Source organism: Artemia franciscana, chromosome 1 (genome assembly GCF_032884065.1).
Source record: "Artemia franciscana chromosome 1, ASM3288406v1, whole genome shotgun sequence".
Lineage (NCBI taxonomy): Eukaryota > Metazoa > Arthropoda > Branchiopoda > Anostraca > Artemiidae > Artemia > Artemia franciscana.
In genome coordinates, this window is record NC_088863.1 from 27,218,353 (window position 1) to 27,236,021 (window position 17,669).

Consider the following 17,669-nt stretch of genomic DNA (forward strand, 5'->3'; position numbering starts at 1 on the left):
TGGATCCGAAATAAATCTTAAGAACATTTCTGGGCCTTTAAATCTCTGCACGCGTTTATAGCATTTGTTTTTCAAACTTCAAACTTTCCTGCCCTCATGCAAAATTTGAGCTGAGATACTATCTTTCAGAATCCAACTGGTAAATTTTAGTTCTTAAAATGATGGGATTTAAAAATTTAAGGATTTAGTTTTTAAAGATTTTAAAGATTTATTTCCTAGAATCATTTAGTTCATAAAATGATGGCAAATATTGTTCAATCCCGGTCTAGGGCAATAATGAGAGAAAGGTTGAGATGCCAAAGGCACTTTCTGTGTGTGAACGATGGCAGATTGCTGAAAATAGCCATTGTTGGCTAATCGTCTTGGGTCAGACGAAAAGCAGGCTGTCCCCGAATGGGGTGGGAAGATGTCGTAACGAAAGATTTATGGAAAATAGTAACTTCTTGGGAGGTGTGAACAGGGCAGCTTCAAGTAGATTGGGATGGAGGAGGAGTGTTCTTAGCTGTGTTGGCCCCAAGCGGCCTGATGCTGCAGTGAGTATTTAGTAGCAGTAGTAGAAAAGTAAGAAGGAAGATTCATTGTTATTTTTGATTTATAGATGCTGGAAATTGTTTTTTCGTTTATGTATTTAAGACCCCATTTGCTAAAAAGAATTAATCAAAGAAAGTAAAAGAGAGTCAAGCTTCAATCCTACAACTGATGAAAAAAATAAGGCGTCCATAGCTTTCTAATGATAAGAATAGTTTCCGACTTCCTTATCACTAAGCCAAAACTTGATTCCTTATCTAGGCCCGCTTTCGCTCCTCTTGGAATGTCAAATAGCGTGTCGTTGCCTTGCTGCTTTAGCTTACATTTCGACAAACCTCTTCCATTATGTGTCAATCTTCTGAAGCAAATAACAGAAATTACTGGAATTGACATTGATTTGCCGTCACCGCCGTCATCTTTATTCGGATTAGTAGCTTCTCAAAATGACGAAAGTGGCATAGATGTTAATTCACCATTATTCGTTGTAAGTTTATTTTGTATATTGTCTTTTTCTCGTTTATTCGCCATCTCTTTGCCCTTCACTTTTTTCTGTTTGTTTATCCCCTCCCCTTCTTTCTTCTCTCTCTTTTTCTCTCTGTTGTCTCTTTCTCTGTTTTATCGCTGTGAATATTTAAATTCTCTAAAGACTATTATTTTGCTTCAAACAATTTAAACATTTTCGAAAAGACTTATAAGATTAAAACTGAAAATTGTATGTCTTTATGGTAATCAAGTGTTTATGGTAAACAAGTGTTTGTAACACTTGTTTATAAATGATTTTAGAGGTATCTTACCTTTTAAGTGTCGATAGTATTTGGCCAGTAATTATCACTATTTTAGGGTTTAGGTTTGATAATAGGATATCCTTAGAAATGCATATATTTTTTATTACATAGAACTGATTAGCCTATCTGCATATATAAACTGCTTAATAAGTAAAAGGGTATTTCAAGACTTAGAAAATAGCTGAAAACACAATGGGAAGGGAGGGTGGGGCGGGAGGGTTTCTCAAGGTCGAATTGCTTACCACTAATTCCCCCACCCCCTCTCCACTTTTCAAAACTAAACCAGCTGTGCACAAACCATGCAATCTCGTCAATACTCGAATTTGGGTGGTTAAACTTGTGATGTTCTCAAAAGCTCACTCCTTCCCCTTTTAAAAAAAAACGACAGCATCATTCATTGCTAAAACGTTAAAATATGCACAGAAACCTCTCAAATAATAAAAGCCGTTTCTTTTTTAATGAGGTTGTTGTTTTTCTTTTCTTTTTTTTACTTCAACTGTGGTTAAGTAGGAAAATGTTAAGAATTTGCTTATATTCATTTCTGTTACGTTTTCACGTGTCAGGCAGATTTTTTTTTTTTGGGGGGGGGGTTCAAACCCTATACCCCCTCTTAGATACGGGTGAATGGAAACCATTCCCTTTTAAAGAGCATGAATTTTATTGGCTGCAATGGACGAAAATCAAAGATAGTTACAGTATGGTTTTTAAGTTTTGGTAGCTTTTTATCGTATAATTTTTGTTTTTGTAGTCCCTTCCGGATCAGGAACATTGCTATTTTCTTAATGAAGGAAGTGAGTTAGAGGCAGTATTGATTTCAGCTGTTCCATTTATTCATCCTTCGCACGTTCATCAAATCCTAACAATTTTGCGGAAGCAGGCTCTGGTCAATGTACTTATTGATAGTTGTATTCGACCAAAAAGCAAAAAAGGTAATAAACATTATACTTTTATTAATTTTTATTATTTAATTCTATTGTAAATAAATTGATTTTGTTAATGATTTAATTTTTATGATTAATTAATTGATATTAATAATTAATTTTATTAATCTGAAATTAATTTTATAATTTTCCAGGTTTGTGTTTGTTTGATTGTTTTCTTTCTTTGCAATTCTTTTGTCAGCTAAAATTAATTAAGAAGAATAACTAACTAACTAATTTTATTCTTTTCCTAGTTTTTACAGAAAAGCAATGCCGATTGTCAGTAACAGAGTTGTGCAATCTCAATTGTCAATAACAAAGTTGTGCATTGTCCGAAAAGCAATTTAATTGTCAGTAACTAAGTTGTGCATTGTCCGAAAAGCAACTTAATTGTCAATAACAAAGCTATGAATTATCAGAAAATCAGCGTCAATCATCAGTAACAAAGTTGTGCATTGTCAGAAAAGTAACTAGAGTATTTGGAAAGAACCTGGAATAAGGAATCTAATGGTACTACTTTTTTTATTAGTATCTTTTGTGCGTCGATCATGTGGCATGGTCGACGAGAACGAAGCTGTTTTCCGATATGAAGCTTTATCAGAAATAAAATTACTTACTTGTACAAAACATTACATTGTCCTGGGGGTACGTAACAGTACTGTGAGCTAATTAGAAGTCAATCCAAAGTAATGTAAATGGACCTTATTTTGAAAAAAATTAATGCAATTTGTTTCAATTAATGAAACAAAATTAATTAAATGATTCACTATAGCGGGTTTGTTTATTAGTATGTTCTGTGCGTCGATCATGTGACATGGTCGACGAGAACAAAGCTGTTTTTCGATATGAAGCTTTATTAAAAATAAAATTACTTACTTGTGCAAAATATTATATTGTCCTGGGGGTACGTAACAGTACTGTGAGCTAATTAGAAGTCAATCCAAAGTAATGTAAATGGACCTTATTTTGAAAAAAATTAATGCAATTTGTTTCAATTAATGAAACAAAATTAATTAAATAATTCATTGTAGCGGGAAATTTATCAAATTGACATCTCGTGTACAGTCAGTTGACTGTTGAAGTCAGTGAACTTTAATTGTCAGTCAACTGTAATAGTCATTGACACTTCAATGTATAGTCAGTTTCATTATTATAGAAAATGCTTGACTTTTTCTCAATGATCATCTTCCTTTTTGTATGCCTCATCTTTTACATCTTACTATTGTTTCAAAATGTTCATTATACTTGTTTAATTTTTATTATTTCTCTAAAACTTTGCATAGAACCAGTGTTGGAACAAGTATTTCATTTTTTTTCTATTAAGTAACATATATTGCTAAATATTCTTCTGCAGTAAAATGCACTTGAGAAGTCTACTTGGTATTGGAGTAAATATCTTGTCCTTTAATTACAACTCGAAAAATTTTCTTAATCTGTTTTTAGATAGCAGGTTAAATTTTAATGCATGAGTATCAAGTCCCGAAATAAGGCTCGTTAATGAATTGGAATCCATTTATAGTCGTTTAAGGTTGCTTGTGTAAAAATTAAAATGAATTATAACACCAGAAACAGTGAAACTGATCACTTAAACTCCTCTATAGTTTAATTAAACTGTTAATATAAAACTAATGATACTGATTTTTTAAACTATTAATATAAAACTTACTAAGATTTTGTAAGAAGGATTGTGTTGCATGTGTGCTCACCTGTTATAATACATTTTTTTTATTTTGTAAAGATAGCACACAAGCAACATCCAAGATGTTATTTTATTTTTTTAATGATCGTGGCAAATCGTTGAATCTGAAAAAAAGGGGTACAATATCCTATAGCCAAAAGTCCACATAGTAAGAAAGCTAAGATAGTTTCTCTAGGAATACCTGCTGATTAATGGCTGTATCAAAATGTTTTTCTAAACGTTTTCAAAATGTATCAACGTTTTAGGTAAAATGAAGCAGATAGTAAAAAAAATGAATTTTGTAGTACACAGGAATATTTAGTTTTGAAGTACTTTATTTAATTTTGTTTATTCTATTTTTTTTTATTGAGAGAAGTGGAAGTAGGATTAAAGAAAAGTAAAGACAGATTGGTGATTAATTTTGGTTTGCAAATCTTGTAAGTGAATATTTATGTTATTTAATTATTAGAAAAAAAGAAAAATAAAAGGAAAAACAGCTTCTCCTTTGAGTATAAGAACTAGGCATTTTCTTTTACAATTGGCAAGCGCTGAAACTGGACATCCTTCCACAAATATATTAATGGGTACAGCGTGACTCCCCAAGTTAAAAAAAAAAGCCTTTGATTGCAAAAGATGGCAAAACAGTTATATTTTCTAAGTCATGACGGACGTGAGGGCTATCTTTAAGAACAAGACGCTCTCTTCGTTTGTCTTCAAGAACTGCTGGATGTATATCCTGGTTTTGCTATCTATTGAGGTTGAAATTAAAAAGTCATTTTTATTCTCCGAAAACTCGTAAAAGAGGCTAGACTTAGCGTAATCAGAATACCCGAAACAGAAGCCTCCGGAAGAGTGGTAGACTACAAAGCACCATTGGTCGTTCCCTTGAAGATAAGGCAAGAGTTATACGATCTTCCCTCGATGAGCTGTGCTCTCTGGCTCAAGATCGGCCGAGGATAGGTCAACCATTGCTGCCCTGTACGCCACTAGGTGCCGGAGGATTTAAGTCTAAGTAATTGTACAGAGATCGGAGTAAACGATTACTAGCAAGTAGTGCGACGCCGCCTGAAGATTGCCCTCTACTACCTGACTGCGGGAGCGCCAAAAGCTTTTATGTTGTTGTTGATTTGGAGAAGGCTTAATATGCCTCACGAGAATGGAAGCCAGTTGATTCTGTAGAAAGTATACCCCCCCCCCCTTCTGAGAGTACTTGGTCATCAAACTGACGTCACGACAATGACTCAAAATATCCTAGTTATGTACATAGAGCTCCTTTGAATACAGCACAATAATAGTTTTACAATTCAACAATACAATAATTAAATGCAATATAGCCCCTTTAGATCAATTTGCATTTCTTGTTTATTCGTACGTGTGCTCTAATTTTCCTTCTAATGAGCTCTTACAAAGTGAAAATTGTATTTGAAAGTAAGTCGCCAGAAAATTGTTTTCACTATTTTTTTTATCAGAACCTGAACTTTGTTTATTTAACTTTACATACTTTATTTTTATCTTATTTACATAGTCTAATATTATATCTGACCTTAAGTTTGCATGTTTGTTTTATAATTCCACTCTTCAAAATGTTTTCTTCACGAAATCCAAACTAGTTTTTCCCGTCCTAATGACCATTCTGAAAAATGTTTTCCCGTAGGAAGCCCATGAAAATTATTGCTAACAAGAACATTGTTAACATGTATAAAAAGGGTTCTTTTGCTTTAGATTCCTATCTTTGCACGTCTGTGCTTAGATTTATAAACTCCAAGAAACCAATCTAAAGTGATGAATTATAATGATATTTTCTGGTTTTTCTTGGTAGTTGCAACAGCCAACCGTTAAAATGTAGGTTACAGTTTCCATTTTCTAATATAATTCCTATGTTTTCGGGGGTCAAGTTCCAGTTTACTACCAAAACTGTTCGCAATGCCTAAGAGTTTCTCATTGTGCATTAAAAGCGTGTAATACCCAGAGAGAATTTTATGCTTAATATTATCAGAGGGCCAACTTCCACCTTTTACTTGCTTCGGCTTTGAATCTAATTAAAATACAAATACTTTCAGGGAGACATTTGAATTAAATCACACTCAGAGAATGGGTGGTAGGTCTCGACAGTACTGTTATTACTTTTTTTGGGAGTGGCGGGTGGGTGGAGGGTGACACTCTTCCTCTATGTACATGTTCATTCCTTTTTGTAATTTAGACAATTCTGTTCTCTTTTTTTTTAATTACGAGATCTATGCTTCTGTTGTTGTTTTTGTAATTTAGAAATTTCGTTCTGTTTTTTTTTTTTTTTTTTTTTGGATGAAGAAAATAATTTCCCGTAACTCTGTTCTGATTCTCGTATGCAACGTTTTTTCTGCTTATGTCTATCTTCTGAGAAGAACTTTACTTTCTGTGGTGACACCCTCGTTTAAGATGGTATACCTTATTTCTCGCATTTTCCTGTTTTTTTCGTATTTATTTGAATAATAGCTATCGTAGCATTCAAAAATGAACGCTAAATTATACTACTTTACAATCACAAGAGAAATAGAAAAAGAGAAAATAAATAGTCATTTGTTGAATATGCTTGCAAAATGTCGCCCGAAGGATTTTACAAACCTGTTCGCACGGCACTTAATGGGCTGTATTTTATTGTTGCGCCCAGTAATTCTGCTGATCTTTATACATGGTGGAAAATGGATAAGGGTTTCTTGTTTGCTAATAGCGTTTTATTTTAGATTACTTAGCGTTAGTATTTTATCCAGCTTTTGGATAATGTGCTATATTGTATTGGTCATTCAGGTTACATATTATACCAACATCTGACCCAGGAGGGGGGGAGTGCTTCGAATTGATTGAGTCTCTCCTGCCAAGGGATAAATTGACTAATTTAAACGTGACAGTGCATTTTGAAAATTTCCAACCTCCAGAAATGCTTCGATACCCCCCCCCCCCACCAAAAAAAAATGTTGGTTCCGTTATTCTATGTTAACGTTCCTTGACCTATTTCAGAATTAAATGCAATTACGTTTGAAGTTACTGCCGTAAGCGTTAGTCACCTCAGCATTGGATTTGAACATCCGAACGGCGAATCCCTTTGCAATGCCACATTCGATCTTTCTGACCTTGGGTCACTACGTTGTCAGATATATTCTTCCGGTGGGACAGATACTGTTTGTAGCGCAGACTTTGCAAGCCGGGTTTTGCAAAGGTACAGTTCGGTTTTATTTGTTTTCTAAGTTTTTTTCCGTTTATGTATGTTAGTTGAAGGATATATATTGTTGATAATAGTGTCGTTGGTAAAAATCAATGTATTAATTGGAATTTAGTAATTTTTCAGGAATATATTAAAATAAAAAAATTCCTGTTAATATAGGAATGCATAACATATTACATTAATACAGAATAGAATCTCATGATAATTTCAAGTTAAAGGAAAAAAAGGTATTTGACGGTTATCTTATAACTCAGTCTTATAGAAGCTTATCCCATAATTGTAAATCATAATTGTCTTATTGCAATTTTACTGAAACACTTCCTCAAATTTTTAGATATACTATGATTTGCAGTTTTTTATCCTATTTTCTCTTGATGTTACCCTATGATTTACCTTATTATGTGTCTCTAGTATTAGCGATTAGATATGTGGTATGTGGTTTAGCCTTTATAATATCAGCCCTAAAGAGATTTTTCTCCCCAGCCATTTTTTTACGTTTTTTCTATAATTTCTGGCTACTCTGGGCCGTGGCTCGTTCTTTACTTGGTTGCAGCTCTTACTACAACCATGATTTCTTTGGGTACTTGCAAAAGCGTGTTTTAGTGCCCCACTATCGGCGAAGAAAATAAAAGGGATTTTCCTTGTTTTTCAATGTGGGGGCTGTAATATTTCTGACAATGGTTTTCGACAATGCTGATTACAATGGTGCAGTTTTCATTTAGATTCGACGCTATTTTCGAGGGGTTTAAGGCCATGCTTCGAAATTCTTATAAATTCATTTTCGCATTAAATTTATACCATTAAGATTAACGGAAATAACAGTTACCAGTCCTGAATCAGCTGCAAATGGCGATTCTTCTTTGCGTGAAATGTTTCTTTTTTTTCAAATTGGATTTCAAATTCTCTGTTACTATGGGCTGGACTTCGTCCTTTACTTGGTGCATCTGACGCTGGAACCATGATGAGCTGCTTGTGTCTGTAGAGATAGGGGCACGGAGAAGTTATTTTCTATATTTCCCTTATAGTTTCATCGAGGAGACTGGTTTTATAATAAATTATGCATCCAGCATAAAGTATGTCAAATATTTGCATATCGGAGCTGAAAAACTTAAAGAATCCTTTGGTCTCGCAGTGTTTATGTTGAAATGATTGCCGCTTGAGATGCACTTGAAATCTGTATCTTGAGCTTCTTAGATCACTTATAATAATTCAAAGATTATCCTAATATTTCAAAGTAACGTCTTTTTTGAGAGTTGGGTTGCTGATGTTATCAAGGATATAAGTCAGGTCATGGAGGTTTAACTGATAATTGAGATCTTTTATCACATATCATATATAGAAAACACAAAAAAATCGTTTGGCTTAGCTGGAACCGAGCATAGAGCCAAGTAGGGACATAATGTTTCTTAAAACCATCGTGTAACTAATACTTTTCACTATATTTACAGACATTTTAGTACGATGTCATAATGTCGTAATGTACGACGTCATATGGCATAATGTCGGTAAAAACGCTATCTGGCGTGACGTAATTAGCTGCAATACGGAAATGACAAAAAAGAGGTTTTTCATGAAAAAATTCCCTTCCCCTTTGGGCTATTAAGAAGATTTTCTAATGAACTCTGTAACAGCTCTACAATGTTTCAGTGCCTTGCTAATACCGAAAAAAGACTTATCATTGATAGAAGACTAAAATACGAAAATACGATTTCTTTAATTGTTAATATATGTATATGTTACCGTGAATGTCCGAAATTGTTGAGTATCGACACATTCACCAGTGAATGTCAAAAATACTTTTTTTCTCCTTGGCTTAGTCAGCTTTGCCAGTCGACTTTTTCAGTTTAATGTAAGGTCTGATGATGACAGCTTAGGTTTGGTTATGTTATATTGGGTTAGGTTGGGTCTTTAACCCATTTCTGGTATTTATAACCGAATTTAACCTATTCTAACTCAACCTAACATAACTTCAATTTTTACTATCATAACTTGCATAAAACCGAAAAAGCTGACTCGCAAACCTAATTGAATCCAAGCAGAGAAAAAGGAATATCTGTTAACAGTTCTTGTAATATTAAATATGGTTATTTCTTATTAAATACTAGCTGTTGGGGTGGCACTTCGCGCCACCCCAACACCTAGTTGGTGGGGGTGCTTCGCGCCTCCCCCCAAGCCCCGCGCGCGTAAGTCGTTACGCGCCATTGTAGTTGTGTCCCTGTGTCCCACCCGTGAGTATAGATATATATATATATATATATATATATATATATATATATATATATATATATATATATGTTTTTAATTACGTAAAACTTGCGAATATACAACATTCTTCGCTGTCCCATTGTCTGTGCATATAAATAGATTGTCAGGTTTACCGACTCTTGAACATGCAACATATAATTGTCCATGGGAAAAACAATCCGTATTCAGATCTATACCTCATTATTCTAATGATTGCCCTTGAGCTTTGTTGATGGTGATTGCTAATCGAACATTCCCTGTGTCCCCGTCGTCATTTATATATCCCCCTGTGCCCCCCGGCGTCCCCGTTGTAGTTGTGTCCCTGTGTCCCGGTCATCATTTGTGTCCCGGTGTCCCAGTCTGTAATTTCTCTTTGAGTGTCCCGGTCGTCATTTATATTCCCTGTGTCCCGGTCGTCATTTGTGTCCCGGTGTCCCGGTCTGTAATTTCGTCAGTCGACAAACATGACGTCAGTCGACAAACAACTTCATGACGGAATAATGCTCAATCCTCATAATGACGTCAGTCGACAAACACGACGTCAGTCGACACATAAACATGACGTCAGTCGACAGACAGACAAACAAACAACTTATTTTCATAAATATAGACTAGTTGGGCTTCGCCGCCGGGCCCCATCATGGCACGCGGCAGGCCTCTATATATGGATTCTCATTGTCCCTTGTGTTCTAGCCATAGACAGTGCTGGGTCCTGGCAGCTTTGCCACTGGGCCCTGCAGGCCCCAGCATGGCACGTGGCAGGCTTCTATATATGGATTCTCATTGTCCCTTGTGTTCTGGGTCCCAGCAACGCTATATCATATTTGGATCGAATTGATGACGTAAATTGGACATTCCCAATCTGGCCCTTTCTCTTTGAGCCGCAAGCCTGGTTTTGCGTTGCTCTGGTGTCCCTTTTTTTTATCTTTTATTACAGTTTTTTTCCTTTTTTAAGTTATTTTTTAAATTTTTACGTCATATTTTAGTTTTTTTCTTTTTTAGTTTTTAGTCTGGCCCTTTCTTTTTGAGCTGCGAGCCTGGTTTTGCGTTGCTCCAGTGTTTCGTCCTGGTGTTCAATTTTTGGTAACATATTAGGATAATTTCTTTTCGACATTAATGGACACTGACAAATTTTCTTTGAGTAGCAAGCATTTTAAACTTCAACAATTTCTACTAAACTTCAAATTTTTGGTTTTCTATTATAAGGTTTCCGAATTGCTTTAATCCATTGTCAAAATATATAGAAATATTTGTACAATCACCAGTTTTTTACATTTTAAGCAATTTAATAATAATTTCTTTTTGACGTTAATTGACACTTTGACAAATTTTGTTTGAGCAGCAAGTATTCTAAACTTCAACAATTTCTACTAAACTTTTGGTTTTCTGTTTTAAGGTTTTAGAATTACTTAAATCCATTGTCAAAATATATTGAAATATTTGTGGAATCAGCAGTTTTTTACATTTTAAGCAATTTCATAAAATTTAAAAAGAGCCTCAATTTTTTGAGCTTGTGCAACGGTAATAACGTGTAACGGTGTAACGGTAAAGCTAGTGTAACGGACAGACGGACGGACACTACATTTTTATATATATAGATGTTTATTTCGTGTATTATCAAATTGCACAGTGCACACAAGGAAATATTTTTTGTCACGTATGTTTTTGTGTTTTTCAACCTTGGATTTGATAAGGAAATATTTACACTGAGCTTAAAAAAAAACATAAATGATAAACAATCGATATTTTCTTTGCCTATTGGGAAAACCATTATTTGTATATATTTGTATGGCGTATGCTATTGTGTTGTTTTTCACGTTACAACTTTTCTTCTTTTTTTTGTATTACTACTACTTATTAAAGATTTTTTTTGTCAGCTTAGCTTGTTATAATACATATTAATCTCGAAATTTACCATTCCTGATTATTTGATAGAGCATATTATATAACTGAATTAATTTTTTAACATAACTGAATAATATAATTAATAGTTTTTTCATCCTCTTTCATCATCCATTGTCGGCTAATATATAAGCAATGTGATTGTTGTACTATGTTACATTGCACCCTTCCTTGTAATGAGCAACCCTCATTGCACCCTTTTTTCAGTTTTATTTTTACTTTTACTTTTTTAAGTAAAATTAAAAAAAAAATTAAAGTTTGAACCAGAGTTATAAATTTGTTGCTGCTGCCTTATTCTGCGATAAGCTTCTTTTTAAAGCAAATCCTCTTTAAGGTGTTTGTCTATTCCCGTTACGATGAGGGCCATTATTCGGCAAGGCAATGCTTTCCCTAATTGGACAGAAGAGCTGAACACAACTGCAATGAACGTAGACCAATCCGACTCTGGACAGTATGACACTTCGGTTTTAGCAATGGAGCGTTTTTCCCGTGAGGGTACAAATGATGGTTTACTCAGTAGTTCGAGTTTCGGGATAATGCAAGATTTGGTGAAAGGTCATTTGACATCAGTGCCCAATGAAGGAGCTGCTCTGGTAAGCATAGAGAACATTTAGCATAGAGAACATAACATAAGCTAATATGCTCTGGTAACATAATATGCTCTTGTAAGTATAGAGAACATTTAGCATAGAGAACATAACATAAGCTAATATGCTCTGGTAACATAATATGCTCTGGTAAGCATAGAGAACATAACATAAGCTAATATGCTCTGGTAAGTATAGAGAACATTTAGCATAGAGAACATAACATAAGCTAATATGCTCTGGTAACATAATATGCTCTGGTAAGCATAGAGAACATAACATAAGCATAGAGAACGGACGGGATTACAGCTGCTAAGTAACAAAAAGACGAATGGGCTGTGATATTCTCAAAACATAGAATAAAAAAAATGAGGAAACTAGAGTTCATTCGATCAGCAGATAAACATATATTGCAAATATTTTGTCTGTATCATCGGGGTGCTCTTGTTGCAATGACAAAACAACTATTATAAAGTAAAATGATTGAATAAAAGCCGTTAAAAACTAAACAGAAAACTGTTTCAACAGTGAATTAAAAGCAAAAGAAAAAAAATAATATAAGAAAACAAGAAACGCAAAACGAAGGTTAAAATAATAAATTTTAATCTACAATTACGAAATGCTTCTGCTAGATTCAGAAGGTAATTAAAATCAACCGTGGGGTTTAATTAAAGAAAAATCACATTATCCCTGCCCCAGTACTTCAGCATAAAGAAATTATTCCCCTCACTATTTATAAGATCATTATGATAAAAGATTGAACTATTATGTTGATTTTCACTGATGTTTATTGTAACCAATTGGGCTTCTTAGGAAATATTTTTTTGCCATCCATCAGCATTGTAAATTTGCTTATTATTATTATTATACGAGCTACTAAACAGAGCATGCTCAAGATTCAATTTTCTCTTTTTAATTTGAAAATCATTTATTTATTCTCCCCCCCCCCACTACTCTACGCAGGTCGCATATATGGGTTATCGGTTGTGTAAATTTAACGGTTAGTACAACTTACTGAGAGGCCTAGATAACTTCAAGCTAATTTGTGAAAAGGATACTCCCCGACATAAAAGTGACATTTTGGATTAGATTTTGAATGGCTTTTGGTTTTTGCATTTTAATCAATTTTTGTGTCGTTGTGCAACGTTTTTACTTTGAGGGGGGGGGAGATATTGAAAAGGTGTCGCAAAAGGAAAATTAATTTAGTAGTGTCATGAAAAATTGTCTTTGTTACAGTTTGTTACATCTAGTTAGTTTAGAATTTCAATTTAAAACTTAGTCTATAAAAGAGAAAGAGCCCGGTGATCACATTTACGCTTTACATGTAATAATGACGAAACGTAGCTATTGTATATGCCGTAATAGCTACCATGTGCATTTTGCATAGTAGCCCTGATAGTCTCCAAAAGTGTATTAACAGTTCCTGAGGCCAAAATAATTTCGGTGATTTAAAGAATATGAAAATTTTCAACTCAGAATATTATATATTATGACGTTAAAAACAACTATCGTATCGACATTTTCATTGACGAATTCATACGCTTCGAACTGGGCTTATTAGGACTGCCAGAAACTCACCTTATCCCGGGGGTAAGTAACATGAAATTGGGTGATATAGAATTTATTTACGCAGACAGGAAGGATGAGGGCGATAGAAAGGGAGTGTGGCTCATGATGAATAATGAAGCTGCCAAGTTCTGTTTAGGTTGGGAAGGTATTAGGAACAGAATACTAATCGCTCATTTTATGACTAAAACGTGCAGGGTATCAGTCATAGTTGTATATGCCCCTCTAGGACCAACTGACGGAGATATTACAGGGACAAATAGACAGGGTCTCAGGTAGAAATATAGTGTCTTTATTAGGAGGTTTTAATGCCCAGGTTGGTAGAAATAAGGATAGATGGTAACCTAGCCTAGGTATAATTTGGCGTAGGAAAAGAAAACAGCAATAGCTACAAACTGCTGCAGTTTTGTAGGTATAACAATCAAGTTGTAACCGATACAGTATTTGGTCATAAAATGGCTCATAAGTTAACATAGCATTCACATGATGTTAAGACAGCTAACCTTATTGATTATGTTTTTGTAAACCAAAGACTGGCAGGATCAATGCTAGTTACCAGGTTTATGTTAAAGTAAAGATTACCATCTAGTAGTATCTAGGGTTCATTTAAAGCTGAAATTTCGGAATGATAACTACCTTCTGGAAAGTCATGACGTTGGTAAACTCCAGGATGAGAATCTGAGAAAATTTTTCCTGGAACAGTTGAATACGAGACTTGAGAGTTTAAAATATGACAATATAGAAGATGGATGGTATAATTTTACGAAAATAGTTTGTGAAGTTGCTGAGGGTGTCTTTGAGAAGAAAGCTAGGAATGTTAGTGAAAATGCTTTGTGTTGAATACAGAAGAGGAGGGGCTTGTACAAGAATAATCTGAAGGATAGACCATATGAAAATAAGAGGAATATAAAGAAAGTGGAGAAAACATTAAAATATGAACTAAGGAGGTGTGAAGTGGAGGCCATGGATAAAATTGCCGAGTATCTAGAAGTTGCAACTAGACGGCATAATAGTAAAATACTATACTGGCATGTTAATAAATTGAGAGGGAGTAGCCAATCTAAGACTTATTCCAGTTAAAGATAGGAACAGGGCCACAATTAGTGATAAGGAAAGAGTTAAAGAAAAGTGGGCAGAACTTTTTGAGAATCTGCTAAACCGGTACAGAGTTATAGGAAAAGATATAGAGGATAAGGAAAAAGTTTGTAAAAGGATTAAGAAATAATAAGGCCCCAGGTTCGAATATAGTGTGGTAAATGAGTTTCTTAAATATGGTAGCTATGAGGTTAGGAATAAGTTACTGAAGATTATGAATAGGATTTTTGAAAAATTAGGAGTATATAGAGATTTTAGACAAACCCTAAATAAACCCCTTTATAAGAAGGGTGATAAGAGTGAGTGTGGTAAATATAGAGACATTAGCCTGGTTTCTGTAGCTAGTAAATTACTTAGTTTGATGACACTTCTTAGACCTAGAGATGTTGTAGACAAAGTTTTAAGACAAGAACCGTGCGGTTTTAGAAAGGAAAGAGGATAAGTCGACCAAATGTTCACTCTTACGTTGATAATTGAGAAGTACATGTGTCATCAAACACTTTTAGCCCTCTTTTTTATAAGCTGTGAGCAAGCGTTCGATTCACCTGATAGAAGAGCCTTAACAAAGGCCTTATCCTTGTAGGGATACCAGACAAATGTATTTAAGTGATAAGTAATATGTACGAGAATAACACTCATGTGGTTAAGGTCAGAAATCTCCCAATTATACCAGACAAATGCATTAAAGTGATAAGTGCTATGTACGAGAATAACACTGATGTGGTTAAGGTCGGAAAGAATGGATTTTGTATTAAAAAGCATAGGAAAGGCAAAGAGAGAACACAAAATCAAATGGGGAGGAAAAGCTTTCCTTGACTTAGATTATGCTGATGATTTAAACATCCTAGATGAAAGTGTGAGCAAAATGATTGAATTTTTAGAGGTTTTGCGAGTTCAGGGTGCTAGAATAGATTTGAAAATCAATGTTAACGAGACTAAGTCGCTAAGGCTAGAAATAACTGAAGATGAACAGGTAACGCTGGGTAACGAAAAGACCGATCAACTGGAGAGCTTCACTTACCTTGGCAGTAGTATTATTAGTAAATACGGTGGGTGCTATGGAAGATGTTAAAAGTAGAATAGCCAAGGCTCAGGTTTTTTTTTCACAGTTGAAAAAAGTTTGAAAGAATAGGAAAATAAGTCTGCAAACCATGATTAGAATATTGGAAGCTACAGTGATGACAGTGGTCAAATACGGTTTTGAAGCATGGGTGCCCCAAAAACAAGAGGAAAATTTGCAAGATGTTTTCCAGAGAAATTGACTATGGATTATTTTGGTACCCGACTGACTGACGGTATTTCAAACAGTTGATTCTACGAAAACTGTGGTTCAATCTCGCTTTCCAGGGCTATAATGAAAACAAGTTGAGATGGCTAGGGCACGTTCTGCATGTCCTAGCGTGCGTTTTGCGTGCCAAAGATTGTCCTTTTCGACTAATCGTCTAGGGATAAGTGGAAAGCAGATCGTCCGTGGTTTGAGTAGGAGGATGTTATAGAGAAAGATTTAAGGGAAATTTAAACTTCCTGGAAGGGTGTAAAGAAGGAGGCTTGGAATAGATTAGAATGGGGGGAGAGCGTGCTTAGCTCTTTTGGCCTCAGTCGGCTTGATGCTGCGTTGAGTTGTTAGTAGTAGTAGTAAATGCCCATGTTTAGTAGCATATCTTCTGTAATGACACGGAAGCCAAAGCTACCATTAACGCAATGTAAGCTCTTTGTTTCATGGCAAAATGGAAACCTTACGCGGAAGCACTATTTTCTGCAGGCACTTACGTTTAGATGGTTTTACTTAACGGTGCAAACCCCCAATCAAACGACCATTTTTTCGATTACCTTTAATTTTTGCTTTTTTATTAATAATCGTTAAATCGCTAGTTTAGTGACATTTTAGAAGAAAAAACGTGCATTAAGATTAGTAGTCTGCATTTGCGACATCTTCCTTAAAACAATCCGCTTTCTCTTCTCTGAAGTTTCAAAGTCGAAATTATCTCCGTCAAATTACAAATCAAATGCATACTTCCATGTTGCTCAAAAGCAACCCCGAAAGTTATACACTTTCGGATAACTTTTCCCAGATAAAGACTTAAAATCTTTTTTTTGTGTTTTTTTTCTTTTTTTTCTTCATTTTTGAAATTTTCGGGAAACGAACCTTATATCATCTAGTTGCCAGCAGCCTTGTATTTAAAATATAAACGATCTGTATTCTTTTTTTTTGCAATTCTGTTAGGGAATATTTGCTAACGAAATTTACCAGACTTCACTGAAATAAAAACCTATGACAGACAAAGCGTTAACGGGAAAGTATCTTTAGCTATTTGACCTTTCGAATGACTGTGCAGTCCGGAGCAGTCTAAAAAAATTAGCTTGGTAATACGTGACCCAGAGATCGAATCACGCTGCAGGAATGCACAGCAGGGCCGACGCAAGGACCTTAGTAGTCAAGAAGCGTCGTTAATTCTTAAATAAATAAAGTCTAAAAAAACTTATAACAACTTTTCTAGCAAATTTGCGAAGCCACTAAGTAGTGGACAGTTTATTATTTATTTTTGGGTCCATATCTATGGTACAGTTTTACTAGAAAAAGCTCTAACGAACGAAGATCAAGTAAAAGAACATAATTTGAATGATAAACTATATATATATATATATATATATATATATATATATATATATATATATATATATATATATATAATATATATATATATAATATATATATATATATATATATATGTATATATATATATATATATATATATATATATATATATATATATATATATATATATATATATATATATATATATATATATATATATATATATATATATATATATGTTTGGGATCCTTTGTTCTAAAAAAACCATTTTATGACTTTTATATATAATTTGGAAAATACTTTGGCTATAAATAAATAGCTTTGGTGATCGAATTCAAGTTCGATAAAATTGAAATACAGCACGAATTTGCGTTGGTAGAACATTTTAAAGCTGATGTTGCTGACGTGCATATTATCAGTTTCACATATCAAATTTTTCCAATTCTATCGAACCAGTAGTCCTAGAAGATCGGGAAAGGGCTGATTTGAATGGAAACTAGAAGTTCTGGAGAGCTTTTTAAGTAACCAAAAAATTGGAGGGCAACTAAAGCCCTCCCACGCCCTTAGTT

General features: G+C 34.3%; 1 protein-coding gene across 3 annotated transcripts in view; it reads left to right on the forward strand.

Moving 5' to 3' along the window:
• Positions 1-17,669, forward strand: part of LOC136027778 (mediator of RNA polymerase II transcription subunit 1-like) — a 55,817-nt gene that overhangs the window by 32,574 nt on the left and 5,574 nt on the right. For all 3 annotated transcript variants that reach the window (XM_065705243.1, XM_065705246.1, XM_065705247.1), the window contains exons 7-10: positions 790-1,012; positions 2,062-2,242; positions 6,906-7,104; positions 11,591-11,849. In XM_065705243.1, coding sequence (XP_065561315.1) covers positions 790-1,012; positions 2,062-2,242; positions 6,906-7,104; positions 11,591-11,849 — 862 coding nt within the window. The remainder of the gene's footprint in view (positions 1-789; positions 1,013-2,061; positions 2,243-6,905; positions 7,105-11,590; positions 11,850-17,669) is intronic.